We start from the raw sequence: 17,795 nt of genomic DNA on the forward strand, positions 1-17,795 counted from the left end.
CTACATATGTGGTACCAAGGAATCAAACCTGGGTCTTCATGCATGTTAGGCAAACACTCTACCACTAGGCCAAACTCCGGGCCCGTGTTTGTGTTTGTGTGTGTGAAATAACCTGGCTAGGGTATTCCGCTCCCCCCCCCATCCCTCAGATTTAGAAAAACATTGTACAGCATTTGTTAGTCATATAGGGGGTTTCACTGTGGCATTTCCATACATACATAATATACATCCTGATCGAATTAACTCCCTTTACTACTCTTCCTTATTCTCCACCCTGCCCCTGATTTAAGATAGCGCTTCAGCCATATGCACCCTTTTCCACCACGTTAGTGACAAATAATTCGAAATCTTCACAGTAGCCCAAGTAAACATTAGTCTTTGGCTTAAAGTGGTGTGGAATATGAAGTAAAAACATTTAGCACACATTTCACTCTTATTTTTTTCTATAAAAATATAACTCTTTATTAAATAACATGCACAAATATCAACTAGTTACTTATTAAACAGTTATGATTTGGAACAAGATTTAAAGAAATACAAACCCTTAGGTACAATTTAGCATCTTGTCCATGATATTTGAATACTTTAAAAAAGAATCCATGATTAAACTAACCTTTTATTTTTCTTTCAAAGTCTAAAACCTTTTTAGGTATACACTCCATTCCCAGTTTTGCCTAGCATTTCAGAGCTTCAGAGAAAAATCTAACATTAAGAGCCCTTAACTACTTGATTATGAATTAACAATAACTTTTAAGTTATCCTGACAAACTTGGTGTCAACTTTACAGAGGTTATCTGTAGTAGCAGAATCTTGGGAGATGCGTCAGCTCTGAGGTACCATGGAAAAAGGTGAAAAGTGTTTTAAAGACTCAACAGCTAGGTGACCAGATCCCAGCTTGCTTGTCTTTCCTGTGATAGTTTGTTCTGTTTTGCAAGTGGTATTTCCCTGTCTTTTCTCCAGGCAGACAATCAGAACAAAGTGCTCTATAGTTTACTCCTTTTTTGTTTTCTATAACCCAATATTTAGTAATCTGGATTTTTTTTATCTTATTTGCCACATGGTCTTGTCAGTTACATTTTTAGGCTAAAGTATAAACAAACATTGTCTTATTTTTCGTATTAAAAAGTATTGCTTTTATAAATTAAGTTTTAATGTTCCCAGCCTTAATAAAGTTAACTGAAAAAGAAAACAAAAACAAAAACAAAACCAAAACAGTGCTTCAAAATCTACCCTGACTTTTTGGCCCTTTTATCCAATAAAAAAAGCCAAAATCTCTCACCTAAATTTCTAAAGAAGACTATATCCAACCTTTATAATAAGTAAGTTCTTGCACTGTATATTTTTCATCTGGGCTGCTTTTTTTGTGCATGCCAAGTACAGTAATAACAAAAATATAAAAGTAAAAATTCAAAAATCCCCCAGCTTAATAAAAACCTTTGCACTCAAAAATGTTTAGATTCTTTCCCATTAGAAGGGATATCCAAACTGCAAGTTGAATTTAAGCTTCATTTTTTGTATATTCTTTCCATTTTTCTCTATCAGAATATAAAATACCTAGTAATTATTTCATAGGAAAGCATGGTGGCAAGTTTCCTAAATTTTATTCTATGTACTTCTGAAAAGTGTAACACTAATTTAATTTTCCTTTAAAAATGTTTTATAAGGTCAGCAGCAGGTTTTAGATTTCAAATATTTTAAAATATTTACTCTATATCATATTATAGGTGAGAATATACCTATTTCTGAGAACATACCTAATTGTTTTATTGTAAAAAGCATACTGAACCTTATTTTAATTATAAATTTTTGCAAATTATGTGTCTGGCATCTTGATACAAGGAAAAATACAACATAATCAATTTTAATAAATATTTCAGAGATTGATTGGAATATTCCTAAGAATATTTTTTACTTATTTTGATTACCAACTATGGTTTTTGATTTGAGTGCCCAGTTTTTACTTTAAAAGTGCAAAGGTTATTAAGCTTAAAACATTAAATTTAAACAATGTAAAAAAGTTTTACAATGATTTAACAAGACCAATAGAATTTATTAAACATATTTACATATATTCACAAATCCTTTCATAGTTGAATATTAAAATAGACATATACATTTCAGAATTTCAATCAAAGGCATTTTTCTGTTCCAGGCTCTCCTGCAAGATGGAGCAAGGTAAATTTTTTTGTATGACTAATTCTACATAATGTGTCAAACACAGTAAGTCACAGATTCTCTCACAGGAACATGTTATGAAACATCTCACACTGTCCCAGGCATCAATCGTGGTTAGAGTTAAATTATAGGAAGCATGCAATCAACTAAACCACCATCTTTACAGTTATGAGGATGAACACAAGCTAACTCAAATACATGCATGCCTTAAAGGTTTTGCTATCTGAACACTGCTATGACACTCCAAAAAAAACCCCCAACTTTGGTCCAATAAAACAGACAAAACAGTTTTACAGTTACTTCTTTGTACATTCTTTGACTACCAATCCTTTTGTATATATTTTAACCATTAATTACAAGATGTACATCTGCACAGTATATATAAAATAAGTTATTAAAAAGGAAGACAATATTAAAACTTTCAAAAGAAAACCTGTACAATTAATTTACAGATAATAAACTGAAGAATTTTGTCCCAAGTTTTTCTTCCCATTACAAACTATTTGGTAGGAATTGAACCTTGTCACTTACTGAAATATTTTTAATAAAACCTGAAAGAGATTTGAATGCTAGTGGTCACCTTGTTACCTAGCATGCTAACAACTTCCAGCGCTGTTAGCAGATATCCTCAGCTATTTTAGTATCTATTACAATATGCCATAATACTCTAATGCAATAGTTACCTTTCACCAATATAAATAATAGTTTTCTGTTAGAAACTGTTTGGACTTAAGATTGAAAATATTTTTCAGTTTTTATAAAATGACAGTGTTTACTACATATCCAACTTTAATTTAATGGACAATTGTAAAGGCATAATATCTGTATTTTGTTGAAAGGCAGTATTACATAGTATAATGCCTGAGTATCATCACTTTAGGATGACACTGTAAGAAAAGTACCAAGTGCTATATAGGAGTCAATTCAAAGTCATCATTAACGTCAACCAGAGGAACATAAAATTCCTGGATTTCATAAATACTGATAGATTTATAGGTGGCAGGATCAAGTTCCTGAAGTTTCAGCTGCCATTCCAATCTCTGGACAGCATTTAGAGCTGCAGCTTCATGTTGTTGCCTCATTAAAAGACAGGTCTAAAGGAAGAGAAAAATTGTTTATTCATTTAAATTTTCTCTGTTTAAAATTAATGTCATTCATAGTTTAACTTCTAAGGTAATCATTAGAAGCATAAAAAGGACTCAAATTATCCTTTTCTCACCATTCTCCTACTCCTTCATTATTTTAGCACTATCATAAGACATAAAAACAAAGTGAAAATCACTGTTTGCATGGCAGTTTGACCTTCTATATCACATCTGTCCTTAAATGGTCTTTATTTTTTTTTACCCTCTTAATTGTGGCCCAGTGTGAAAATTCATGGCTAATCAGTATTTTTTTTTTTTTTTGCCAGTCTTGGAGCTTGTATTCAGGACCTGAGCACTATCCTCTGTCCTTGGGCTTTCTCTTCTTTTTTACTTTTTTTGGTCGGTCATGGGACTTGAACTCTGAGCCTAGGTGCTGTCCCTGAGCTCTTCAGCTCAATCTTCCAGCTTTTTCTATGTATGTGGTACCAAGGAATCTAACATGCTAGGCAAGCACTCTAAACACTAGGCCAAACTCCCAGCCTTCAGTATTTTTTTTTCTTTATTTATACCTAAGAGTAGCACTTTCTGAGGAAGAAAAAACATTTATATAAATTGACTTGTGAACAGACATACCTTGAGTTTGTCAAATTTATCATCCACATCTTGTAACCAGGACATGAACTGTCTTGCATTAAAGCGATCTCTCACAGAAGTTTTACTGTCATCAGACTAAAAAAGAGCATTACATTCAGTTGAATATAGAAGTGGGATAAGCTACTTAAAAAAATCATTATGCCAGTCTGGTACTGGTGACTCTAGCCTACAATCCCTAGCTTTTGTAGTATAGGGCTTGAATTCAGGGCCTGTGTTTGCTAGGCAAGTGCTCTACCACTAGAGCCATGATCCCAAATACCAAATTTGATGTTGAAGTTTATTGTATGTAGGGAGAAAAAGGTGGGAGACAGCTGTCTGTACCCTGACATTCCTTCCAGAATCAATTTTTGAGGTGCTCATAAAAATTTACATCAATTCTTAAATATCAGTTTTGGGATTAACATAGGCTGATTCAGAATTTCATCCCTGTGCATCTTTGTGTAAATATTACTTTGGACTATGTACTCTCAGTTTTCTATTTAATAGTATCTCTCTCAAACTTGTTTTGAGAATGGAGAGTGTGCCCAATGTCTTCATCTCAATTCTGTTACATACAGGTAAACACTACTACTACTGCCATTTACCAACATGGTGTAGTAAGGTCTGGGCATCACATTGGGGTCACACCACTCATTCTTAGAAATTATTTCACCTGTGGTGTTCAATGAAGAGTTTTTGGTTACTTTACATTTTATCACTTTTTAATAATATTACAAATTTTTATTTTGAAAAAGAAGAAAGTGTGACAGAGAAGCAGGTGGGTAGATTACCCAAATCTTGACTAAACATGTGCAGACATCCCTGCCTTTGCTTCTCAGAGATCATTCTCACGAGAAGCCTGAAACTCGGATCTTATTCCAAAGTCAGCTATAAAAGGGTGTTCTTATTTAATTTTCTAAAAATATTGAAATGCTTTTAGAATAGATTTCTGAGTCAAGACAATAAGTTTCACCTTTTGGCACTTCAAGCATTTAAAATCAAGTGATCTCGACCACTAAGAATATTTGAGACAGATATATAATAATGAAAACCCTTTTATACTAGAAAATTTGTATCATTTTACTTTTAGGAAAGGCAGAAATCCAAGAAAAGGAAATGAAATATAAAGCAATAATTTCTTTGGTTTCATATGAATTTTCCAACTTTCCCTCAATAGGACATTTCTTTTTTTTTTTTTTTTTTGCCAGTCCTGGACTTGTGCTCAAAACCTGAGCACTGTCCTTGGACTTTCTCAAAGCTAGAGCTCTACCACTTGAGCCTCAGCACCACTTCCAGCTTTTTTTCTATGTATCTGGTACGGAGGAATCAAACCCATGTCTTCGTGCATTCTAGGCGAGCATTCTACCACTAGGTCAAACTCCTGGCCCATTTCCCGTTTTTTTTTCCCCTGTGTAGTACTAGGGTTTGAACTTAGAGCCTCAAAGTTGGTAGGGTGCTCTAATACTTGAGTCATACCCAAGTGAAAAATAGGAGATGTTTTTCTCAAGCCCAAGAAATCCAAGAATGTATTTTTTTCCTCCACTTCCTTAGGGATTAGGATGATTGTTTCATTTCTGATTTTAAGATCATAAATTTACTGGGACAATTTCCTCCCTCTTCTTCCCTGTTTCTGTCCTTCATCCTTCTCTATCCTTCTTTCCCTTTCTCCCCAGTACTGGGATCAAACCTAGGACCTTCTGCAGGCTAGGCAAGTACACTACTACCCAAATCACTTATTTTTGAAAATTCCTCCTCAACCTACATGAGGTTGTACATTCTTTCTTAAGCTCTCTATCAATAATATGTTTTCATTTATCTTTCTGAGAGAGTCAAATAGTTCTTTCTAAAGACACAATTATGTAACAATTTCTTCAGAAAACCTGAACTTTCTTTTTTCTTTTTTTTCATGGATCATGGGCCTGGATGCTGTCCCTGAGCTCTTCAGCTCAAGGCTACTGCCCTACACTTGAGCCAAGCCCCACTTCCCGTTTTCTAGAGGTTAATTGGAGATAAGAGTCTCAGTATCTTTTCTTCTAGCTCTAATAATGGTTCAGTTAAACTTTCTTATGTGGGAATATATTTGGAAAACACCTGAGGTATATTTCTTGGCAAAACTATGTATATGTACATATATCAAAAAACGCTTTACCTGTGAGTCCAAGGGCACATTGTATACTTCTGCATCCAATAAGACAGTGCAAGCACTAAATGGCAGTGTTTGATTTGCCAATGTTCTTGCAGCTCTGTAATGAACTCTTAGAACTTCTTGTTCATTGGATACAATAAGTTTCTCCTAGTTGCACAAATGAACAAAAATCAATTAAAATAATAATTAAAGAATGCTAAATAATCTTAATCTCAGAGTAAATTTACCTTCACTGCAGGCTTGAGAAATTTAAACTTTCCTAGTTCTAAAAGTAGATCTCTTCTTTCTTTTTCTTTTTTGCCAGTCCTGGGCCTGAATTCAGGGCCAGAGCACTGTCCTTGGGCTTTCTCAAGGCCAGAGCTCTATCACTTGAGCCACAGCACCATTCTCAGCTTTTTCTATGTATGTGGTACTGAGGAATCAGACCTGGGTCCTTTGTGCATGCTAGGCAAGCACTCTACCACTAGACCAAACTCTGGGCCCAAGTAGATCATCACTTTTAAAGTTGGTACTTTTTTTTTTTTTTTTTTTTTTTTTGTGAGTCATGGGGCTTGAATGCTGGGTCTGGGCACTATTCCTGAGCTCTTCAGTTCAAGCCTACAGCCCTACCCCTTCAGGCACAGCCCCATTTCCCATTTTCTAGTGATTAACTGGAGTCTCACAGTCTTTAGTGCCTGGGTTGGCTTTGAATTACAATCCTCAGATCTCAGCCTTCTGAGTATCTAGGATTACTGGTGTGTGCCACTGTGCCTGGCTTAAATCTGGTACTTTCTTTTCAAAACTTTTCCCTCTCCCTCCCTCCCTCCCTTCCCCACTTTCTCTCTCTCCTTCCTTCCTTTTCTCTTCTTTTCAGTGTATGGTGAGCTAGGCATCAGTGACTCACACCTTAAACCCTAGCTTCTAAGGATTCTGAGATCTCAGGATGGTAGCCATGTTGTCCTGGGCAGACAAATCCATGAAATTCTTGTCTCCAATTAACTAACAAAAAACTGGAAGTGAGGGGCCGGGAGTTTGGCCTACTGGTTAAAGTGCTTGCCTAGCATGCATGAAGACCCGGGTTCGATTCCTCGGTACCACATACATAGAAAAAAGCTGGAAGTGGTGCTGAGGCTCAAGTGGTACAGCTCTAGCGTTGAGAAAGTCCAAGGACAGTGCTCAGGCCCTGAGCTCAAGCCCAGGACTGGCAAAAACAAAACAAAACAAAACAAAAAAAAACCGAAGTGGAAGGAGGCTGTGGCTCAAGTTGCAGAGCACTAGTCTCGATGGCAAAAGCAAAGTAAGAGCTCTGAGAAGTGAGTTCAGGCCTCAGTACTGGAATAAACAACAATAAAAATGTATAGAGGCCTTTAAGATACTAAACCAGCGTCAGCTAATTCTATAACATACATAACACCAGAAAAAGACAAAAATCCTCATTTTCAGAAGCAGCTACCCTTCTGGTAACCAATAATCCAGTTTGACTATATGGATTTACTTGTACTGAACAGTCACAGATTTTTGTATTTGTTTTATTTCACTTAGTATATTCATTCATATTGTAGCAGATAAGGTGAAGGACTGACCCCATCCTGTCTTCCCATATAGATGTCAGGTAAGTCACCAAAAATATGCACAGACTGCCTGCAATCTACCTAAGCCTGGCTTAGGTGTGCCCACATTCCACTGTGGGCACAACCCAAAGTCTCTACCGCTCTATACCTAGTGGCTTTTTCATTAACCTCTGCCTCCCTGCTCAAACTTCATAAAAACCCAACTCCTGTTTCAACTTTTTGTATAGTCTCCAAGCACACAGGAAGGCTGTGCCCCTTGCTGCTATATCTCATGAATGATTTAGCTTACTGAAGGTGAGATTCTAGTCAGCTTCCTTCTCTTTTCCTCCATTTTCCTAACATAAGGTACTTCATTCCTTTCTATAAATAAATAATACTGCACTGCATGGATCTAATATTTCTTTCCTATCATTTATCAGTTGATCCTTTGCCATCTCTAAATGTGCCACTTTGGCCTAAGAGTTATTTTGAACTGAAGTTACTTGACAACATGCAGATTTCAAGAGTATCTTACCTTCAATCTAGGGGCTTGAACTCAGGGGCTGGGCACTGTCCTTCAGATTTTTTTTGCCTAAGTCTATTATTCTACCACTTGAGCCACAGCTCCACTTATGCCTCTTTTAGTGTTTAATTGAAGATAAGTCTCATGAACTTTCCTGTTGGGGCTGGCTTGGTACTATGACTCTCAGATTTTAGCCTCTCTGTGCAGGTAGGGTTACAAGCATAAGGCAAGTGGCTGGGCAGCTTCTCTCTCTCAATTTTTTTTTTTTTTTTGTGGGTCATGGGGCTTGAACTCAGCCTGGACGCTGTCCCTGAGCTCTTCAGCTCAAGGCTATCACCTTACCCTTGAGCCAAGTCACACTTCCCATTTTCTAGAGGTTAAATGGGCATAAGAGTCTCAGGTCCTTTTGTGCCCGGGCTGGCTTTGAACCTTGATCCTCCAATCTCAGCCTTCTGAGTAGCTATGATTACAGGCATGAGTCACTCTGCCTGGCTCAGCTTCTCTTTTATAAAGAGTATTTACACAGAAATAAATACAATACAGCATTAGTGAATTATATGTCGTCCAAAACTTCCAATTATGGAAGACAGATTCCTAAAGCTATTAAAATGAAATGAACAATCTTCTCCAGATAGGAGAGTGAAAATTCTGAGTAGAGCTGCAGATCTCAATCCATTTTGGTCCAGGTATAGACTTGTGACATTGGTTGCTAACTATATTTTCTTTTTCTTTTAAAGTATCAATGGGAATCACCTTGCCATCTGTGGCTGGTGAGGATGTAATAAAGATACAAAAAGACAGAGCAGTGACTCCCCAGGAATTATGACATTCTTCATTTTGTTGGCCTTCTCTAAGTGGTTAGATTGTGAAAATACAAAAGATATATCTTGTGTTCTTACTACCACATTGCTCAGTCTGCCTTCAAATGACATGTACTTTACTTTTCCTTCACTTGAGAATGCAGGCCATATTATATTCAAATGTATATTATTGTTAAGAATAACTATATTATAATTTAGTGAAAAGAGAAAGAAACATGACTCTATAGTATTTTACCACTTGAGTTATACTTTTCTGTCCCTGTTGACTTTGAACTGTGATTCTTAGTTCTCCTGAGCAGCTAGGATAGGAGGTGGGAGCCACTGGCACTCAGCCTTAATCAGTTAATTTTTTTTTTTCAGTACTAGCGTTTGAACTCATGGCCTCATTCTTGAGGGCTTTATACTTTGAGCCACACCTTCAGCACCCTAAATTACTTCTATTGTGACAAATGATACTCAAAAGTAAATCTAATCCTTATTATATAGTAAGTCTAAATTTAAAGTGTAATTTGAAGTGGTAAGTATCCAAAAACTTGATCTGATAATAAGAAGAAATAATTATGAATACCATTGTAAAGTTACTTGCAGTTTGGTACAAAATTAAGAGCAAGAACTAAAACATTCTGAAAGAAAATCCCATGTGAGAAATACAGTTTTTCATGCAATGTTTTCTAAAGTTGAAATACCCATCTCTGAAAATAGGGATATCCTGCTTAATTAATAATCTAAATATTAAATACCCCATTATAGATCAGTTAAGTTTTGAGACCCCTAGGGCACAGCCTTAGGATAGGCTATGAGGATTGCTTTCTCCTAGTTTCTGGGGTGGCAAAGTAGAACAGGGGGTAGTTCTAAGGAATTGCACCAGACTCTGCCTATAGGTCTTGTTCACTTCGTTTTGAGTGGTATCAACTTTTGCAGAGACTATAACACTAGGACAAAGTTATTAACTCAGGTACTCACACCTCCAAAAAGCCAATATATGGTGGTAGATGGAAGGTGAATTTGAACTAGAAATACTATCTTTATTTTCATTTACTTCTCACTAGAATTGCTTCCAACTATGAATGCAGTTCATAAACCAGAGCAGAGTAAGTATGTGAAACTATCACCAATAGAAATCACAAATATTTTGTGATATTATAGTTGTTAGAATATTACAGTTAGCAATGTTTCCCCAAATTTTCATACTAATTTGTTTTCAAAATCCTACTAACAATAGTCTTCCTCCCTCATTTGAGGCTTCCTTTCCACCATTGCAGTTACATGTGATCTCAAAGTGTTACATGGAAAATTACAAAAATAAGTAACTAAATCCATAAGTTTTGTATTGGGAAGTTTGGACTTTAGGGACTTTTGGGTCATTACACCCACCAAAGGCAGTGATGTCATAGGAGTTAGCTATTCTAGTGTGAGCATGGGAGCCATCCATGGCTCCACGATCCCTGCCTAGAAGAGAAAGACAGTGTAGCAAAAAACCTTTCAGACTTAATTGTACAGAATATTTGTTATCTAAATACCTTTTTTTTTTTTTTTTTGCCAATCCCGGGGACTGAACTCAGGGCCTTAGCACTGTCCTTGGGCTTTTCCTCAAGGCTAGTGTGCTACCACTTGAGCCACTTCTGGCTTTTCTACGTGTATGCGCATGGTAGGCAAATACTCTACTAGGCCAAACTCCTGGCCCTATCCAAATACTTTCTTTTTGTTTTTTTTTTCATATATTTTTATTGTAATTAATGGAAGGGTTACATTATATTCACCAGATACAAGGTGCATTACTTCACATACATTGATACCCTTTCTCATGTCTTGGTCCCCCACCCCTGCCCCCATCTTGTTTTCTTCCCTTCCCTATCCAACTTCAAATAACTAATACACATATATACAATATATCAGATAACCAGGTGAAATACTGTAACAATATAAGATAACCAAGGGATGGCAAAAGAGATGGGAGATAACATAGTACATTAAGGATAACAATCACTCATTATATGGCTTTTGTTTCCATATCCTGGAAGTCCTTTCATTTAGTGTCATTCTATATGGCTTTATGTATCTAGGTTTTATTCTGTTGTAAATCTCTGCTAGGAAAGCCCAAGGTTTCTACTGATTATGACAAATGAGGGAAACCACTGAGCCTATATTCCTTTGAGTCTGGCTTACTTTCTTTTTTTTTTTTTTTTTTTTGCCAGTCCTGGGCTTGAGCTCAGGGCCTGAGTACTCTACTTGGACTTTCTCAAGGCTAGCACTCTACCACTTGAGCCTCAGCACCACTTCTGGCTTTTTGCTATGTATGTGGGGTACCGAGGAATCGAACCCGGGTCTTCGTGCATGCTAGGCAAGCACTTTAACCACTAGGCCAAACTCCCGGCCCTGGCTTACTTTATTTAATATGATTTTTTCCCCCAAGTCTTCCCATTTCCTTACAAATGGGGCAATGCCATTCTTTCTGACAGCAGCACAGAATTCCATTGTGTACAAATACCACATTTTGTTGATCCACTCATCAACTGAGGGGCATCTGGGTTGGTTCCATATCTTTGCTATGGTGAATAGTGCTGCAATGAACATCATTGTGCTAGTGGATTTAGTATGTCCTTGTTTCTGGACGATTGGGTAAATGCCAAGTAGTGGAATTGCTGGGTCATAGGGGAGTTCTATGTTTAGTCTTTTGAGGAACTGCCATACTGTTTTCCATAGTGGATGAACGAGTTTGCACTCCCACCAACAGTGTAGTAGTGATCTCTCCTGGCCACATCCCCTCCAGCATCTGTTGTTATTAGTTTCTTGATCCTGGCCATTCTAACTTATCCAAATACTTTCTAGACTCAGGTCTAGAAAGATCATGGGATCTCCACAGAACCTGTAACTCAAAGAAAGTTGTGTACACACACACACACACACACACACACACACACACACACACTAAAAAACTCTTATACTGTTATGTATAAATGTTTGTCTTTGTTTCCATTTTTATCTTGCATTCATTTAAATTGTATGGATTTTTTTTAGATCACACATATTTATTATTTAGTGTGCCCATTCTTAAAGCAACCAAAGAAAAATCAGTTTAAAATTGCCCAACTGTCAGTCCAGGCAGTAGCAACAGTTCAGCCTTATTCGTTCATGGTGGAGCATAAATGTGTGGGCATCTGGTGCCCTTCTTCAGAGGCCCAGCTTGGCTCTAATGGAGGTTAGGTGGTGGAATTGGTCTTGTTTTGATTTGCATTTCCTTTATGGCTAGAGATGTTGGAGCATTTTTCCATGTGTCTATTGGCCATTTTTGTTTCTTCTGAAAAGTCTCTCTTTAAGTCATTAACCAATTTATTACCTAAATTGCTTTTTTTTCCTTGTGAGTTTAGTTTTTGATGACTTACTTTATTGAGCTCTTAAGCGTATTCTGAATATTAGGCTCTTGTAGCAAATGTACTTTGAGGCAAGAGTGGCTATACTTATATCTGATAAAATAAACTTTAAGCTCAAATAGATCCAAAGAAACAAAGGTCACTTTACATTAATACAGTGAAGAATCTATCAAAAGCAAATTACAGTTGTTACCACACATGTACCAAGAGCAGGAACACTAGGTTCAATAAATGAAGATTTCTGGTTCATTAAACCAACACAGGTAGAACTCAGGGTAATAATAGTGGGAGACTTCAATATCCTGCCCTCATCAATAGATATAGCATCCAAACAAACAAAAAAATAAAGAAGGAAACCTCAGAATTAAATGGCATCATAGACCAAGTAGACTTTCAGACATCCATGGAGTTACTTCATCCAGTTGGTGTATAGTACATAATGTTCTTGAAAGCCTATGTACTTTTTCCAAAACAGTCTATGTTTTAGCACATAAAACAAATCTTAGCAAATATAAGCAAACTGCAATTACCTTTATTCTATCAAATCATCATGATTATAACTAGAACTCCCTAGCAAAATATATTACAGAACATACTGAAATATATATACCTTAAACTATATATCATTGAATAATTAATAGGTCATGGAAGAAATAATGGAAAAAACCCAGAAGGAAATATGACAAAAATACCAAAGAAAAATAAGAGAATATTTTGTAAATTATACCAAATAATTTAAAGCATACTTTGAAAATTATACTGAAATAAAACATTTATACCAATGAAGTTGGAAATCTAGTAAAAATGAATAGTTTTGTTCTTCTTCCTGAGACTTGGACTTGAACTCAGTCTCTGATACATTTGCTCACTGGCTGGCACTTTACCACCTGTGCCATACCTCCAACTCCTATAAATGGATACATTCCAACAGTAAAAAAAATCAGGGTAGGGCTGGGAGTTTGGCCTAGTGGTAGAGTGCTTGCCTAGTATGCATGAAGACCCGGGTTCGATTCCTTGGTACCACATACTTAGAAAAAGCCAGAAGTGGTACTGAGGCTTAAGTGGTAGAGTTCTAGCCTTGAGAAAAATCCAAGGACAGTCCTCAGGCCCTGAGCTTAAGCCCAAAACTGGCAAAAACAAACAAACAAACAAACAAAAATCAGGGCAGAAATTAATGAAGCGAAGACTATAACCTGCCCAAACTGAATCAAGATGATATAAACTACCTAACCAGATTTATAATAAGTAATAACACTGAAGCAATACAATACATCTCCTAACAACAAAAACCCCCAAATGGATTCACTGTTGATCTTTATCAGATCTTTAAAGAAAAATGAATACCAATACTTCTCAAACTTTCCTATGAAATAGACAGAAAAGATGCGACTGAAATAATTTTGTGATGCAAGCATTATGCTCATTCCAATGTAGATAAGGGCACACAAAATATAGATCAATTTCTTTGGTGAACAATGATGCAAATATTTCAACAAATTTATTAACTAAATTCCACAGCACATTAAAAATGAAACAAAGAAACTTCATGAGACTGGTAAGGGAAGCGGAAGGTAGGAGAAGAGTCAATGACTAATGAAATAACTGATCCAGATGCACTGTATATTACAAATGGACAGATTAAAACGAACCCTTCCTATGCAACTGTTAAATGTAATGTGAAACATAAGCAGACCCGAGTGCAAAAATCATATGATCATCTCAATTTACATTGAAAAAGCTTATGAAAAATTCAGCATTCCTTTTGATAAAACTTCTGATAGAGTATAAGGAAAATATCTGAAAGTACCAAAGACTGTATATGACAAATCTATAGCCAACATATATGCAAAATTGATACTATTACCCCTAAACTCAAATTAGATAAGGGTATCTACTCTTTCTGCTCTTATTTAACAGGAGCCTAGAATTTCTAGCCAGAGTAATATGGCAACAGAAAGACATAAAAGAATTTTAAATAGGAAAGAAAATTATGCTAATTTGCATATAATATAATCTCATGCTTAAAAGACCCTATAGACTCCACCAGATCAGTAGGATTTAGTTGTTTGAAGCCAGCCCAGGGAGATAATTCTTTGAGACTTGTTTTCCAATTATTCAACAAAATGAAGGACTGAAGGTATGGTTCATGTGACCAAGGGTGTGAGGTCCTGAATTGAAGCCTTGATACTAGCACCAAAAATCAATTTCCTGAAGACAGTAGAAGATGGAAAGATGCTCACGACTGGCAGAATCAATAAAAGTGAAAATGGTCATACTGTCAAAAGTATCTCAAATTCTATCTAATACTTATTAAAGTCCCAAAGTCATTCTTAACAGAAATAGAAAAATCAATGAGAAAATTCATATAGAAGCATAAAGAACCAAAGCAATTCTGAGTAAAAGAAGCGCTGCTGAAAGTATCATACTACCACAATATCAGACTTCACTGCTTCTTACCCTGTACAAAATTAGCTCAAAATGAAAAGAAAAAAAATTCCAAGTTTGGTGATGGTGATTCATGCCTGTAATCCTAGCTACTCAGAAGGCTGAAATCTGAGGATTGTGGTTCAAAGCCAGGCGGAGAAGCAAAGCTGGACTTACTCAGAAAAAAGCTGGAAGTGGCACTGTAGCTCAAGTGGTAGAGTGTTATTAGCCTTGAGCAAAAGAAACTCAGGGACACCAGCCAGGCTTAAGTGTTCAAGCCCCAGGACTGACTGGCACACAAAACAACCACCTCCAAAGAAGACCTAAACCTCTAAATAAACTATAGGAAAACATAGGGAAAATCTTGAAAGTCGTAAGCACAGGAATTATTTTCTGGATAGGACTCCAACTGCCCAGAAAATAAGAATAAGAATTGGTAAATGGGACTACATCAAATTAGTTTCTGCACAGCAAAAGAAACAGAGATGGGGTATTTCAGGGAAGGGGAGAAAATTTTCACTAGCAAAAAACTCAAAAACCTGAGAAGCAGAAGAACAATTAATCAAATTAAAGAGGTAGTTCTTAGACCATTATAATTGGCTACTAGATACAGGAAGAAATTTTAACATCCTTAAGCTATATATGAAATGCAAATAAGAACTACACTAAAATTCCATCTCACTATAGTCAAATTGGCAATCATCAGGAAAACAAACAACAAATGCTGGATGAGATGAGAGCAGGGGAAAAGAACTTTCATATGTTTTTGAATGTAAACTACTTTAACCAATATGGAATCAGTATGGAAGTTCCTCAAAAAACTAAAAACAGATCTAACCTAAGACCTCACTATAGTACTACTGAGCATAGATACAAAGGAGAGTAGGTCAATATATCAGAAAGATACCAGCAGTACACTTTATTGCAATACAGTTCATAATAGTCAAATGACAGAGTCAGTAGAAGTACCCAAGAACAGAAGAGATTAGATATGTATGTACATATGATTTGTATGCATGTATGTTTATACATATATGTACTATGCAATATTATTATTATTTCTTTTTTGCCAGTCCTGGGGCTTGAGCTCAAGGTCTTCTCAAACCTAGCGCTCTAACACTTGAGTCACAGCACCATTTCTGGCTTTTTTGTATGTATGTGGTACTGAGGAATCAAACCCAGATCTTTGTGCATGCTAAGCAAACACTCTACGGCTAGGCCAAACTCCTGGCCCTTATTATGCAATATTATATTAACAAAAATGAAGTTATGTCATTTGCAGGAAAATGGATATAATTGGAGATCATGTTGAGCAAGGTAAGCCAAAAAACCCAGTCAGGTTCCAATGACTCATACCTATAATCCTAGCTATTTAGACTGGAGTCCGAGGGTAGCAATTTGAAGACGGCCTAGGCAAGAAAATCCATGAGACTCATCTCCAATTTCCCACCAGAAAGTTAGAAGCAGAGCTGTGACTTAGTGCTAAAGTGCTAGCCTGGAGTAAAAAAAGCTCAGGAACAGCACCCAGGTTCTGGGTTCAAGCCTCAGGACTGGCTTACAAACACACACACACACACACACACACACACACACACACACACACACACACACGAAATACTATACGTTTCTGTTCATAAATGGAAGGGAAGCTGGTTCTGAAAGACATACTTATTCACAACACTTACATATATATTTATATATACACATATATAGATGTGAATAACGACACATACATGCTAATATATATGACACAGTTTTAACTATTCAATTATGTAGGAAGATGATGGTAAGGGAAAAAAAGGGGGAAAAGATGGAAGGTAAATAATTTCAAAGTACAGTACAACTGTGCATAAGGAACTTCAATGAAAGCTTGACAATTAGTGATTGGGAAGAAAAAGCGATAAAGAAATTTATTCTGAACAAAACAATATATGCACATCTGAAATACCATACTGAAGTCCCTTGGTGCAATCAACACCAAATATAAATATAATTAATACTAAGAAAGGAATGATAGGAAAGTGTAACAGGCTCAGATGAGAAGAAGTGGACATTAGTGGGAAAGCTAACAAAGAGAGTGAATGAAGATGAATATGGTTCAATTACTTTATCTGCCTATAACAGAACAATGAAATGTGTTGAGATTGTTTTGAGAAGGGTGAGTGGGATGAGGGAGAGTGATAAAGGGGAGAAGGTGTGAAATGTTATAATGAACCCTTTTTGTACAACTAAAGTATGTTAATTTAAAAAATAAATATATGTACATTCAACAGGGATTAAAGGAAAAACAGAAACATTTTCCCTACAGTCCAATAAACAGAAGACAACAAAATCAAATCATTTCCCCTGATGGCTCTAAATAAGGAAAATTCAGCACTATTAAAAGTAATCTTTATGTACAAATATATATTTAAATGTATCTTACCCTTTCGATACTGTGTTGCAATCGTAGCTTCACTCTTACAACTTCCTGTTGCCGAAAAAGCTCTTTAAGTGGATCTGACAGTGAAGGTGGTGGAGTAATCTAATTAAAAAGCACAGAAGGTTAAAATTAAAAGTATTTGGTTTCACTTAAACTAATGCTTGATAGGGAGAGAGGAGTAACAAAAATAGAAATGTTGGAATAATAGAGAAAATACTCCTAAGGATTGTAGCAGGCCAGGTATCTTGGTTTAATTAGCAACTTTCTTTGTAGTAAACATGATAAAAATAGTAAAAATCTGAATGTTCCATTTATTGAAATATCTCATATAAATGTAGATACATGATAAATTTGTGATTTATAAACATATGATATCTTACATAATCTATTATAATTTTAAAAATACTGGTTTATATATATTGATATTAGAGTAAATTCTGCAGATTAAGGAACATTAATTCAAATTTTGCATACACTCAATTACTATAGGAATAGGGAATTTTGTTACCTGCCAATGTCATTTGGGTAGTTATAACAACATTATAGGTCCTACAAAATTATTAATACAGGCGGACAGACCACAGGCAGTAGATAAAACATATCTTAAAAGAAGAAAAGAGTAAAATGAACTACTACTAGAAATGAACTACAGAAATCCCTCATCTA

The 17,795-nt window shown here is 35.9% G+C and overlaps 1 protein-coding gene across 3 annotated transcripts in view; it reads right to left on the minus strand.

Annotated features, from left to right (window-relative positions):
* Nucleotides 1-2,980: 2,980 nt before the first annotated feature.
* The window catches only part of Ankrd12 (ankyrin repeat domain 12), a 118,884-nt gene continuing 104,069 nt past the window's right edge, over nucleotides 2,981-17,795 (minus strand). For all 3 annotated transcript variants that reach the window (XM_090353528.1, XM_090353526.1, XM_090353527.1), the window contains 4 exons: nucleotides 17,133-17,231; nucleotides 6,043-6,186; nucleotides 3,894-3,989; nucleotides 2,981-3,269 (listed from right to left, as the gene is read on the minus strand). In XM_090353528.1, coding sequence (XP_090209654.1) covers nucleotides 3,084-3,269; nucleotides 3,894-3,989; nucleotides 6,043-6,186; nucleotides 17,133-17,231 — 525 coding nt within the window. In that variant the 3' untranslated portion in view covers nucleotides 2,981-3,083. The remainder of the gene's footprint in view (nucleotides 3,270-3,893; nucleotides 3,990-6,042; nucleotides 6,187-17,132; nucleotides 17,232-17,795) is intronic.

The sequence above is a fragment of the Megascapheus bottae genome, chromosome 19 (genome assembly GCF_031878675.1).
Source record: "Megascapheus bottae isolate mThoBot1 chromosome 19, mThoBot2.hap1, whole genome shotgun sequence".
NCBI classification, from domain to species: Eukaryota; Metazoa; Chordata; class Mammalia; order Rodentia; family Geomyidae; genus Megascapheus; species Megascapheus bottae.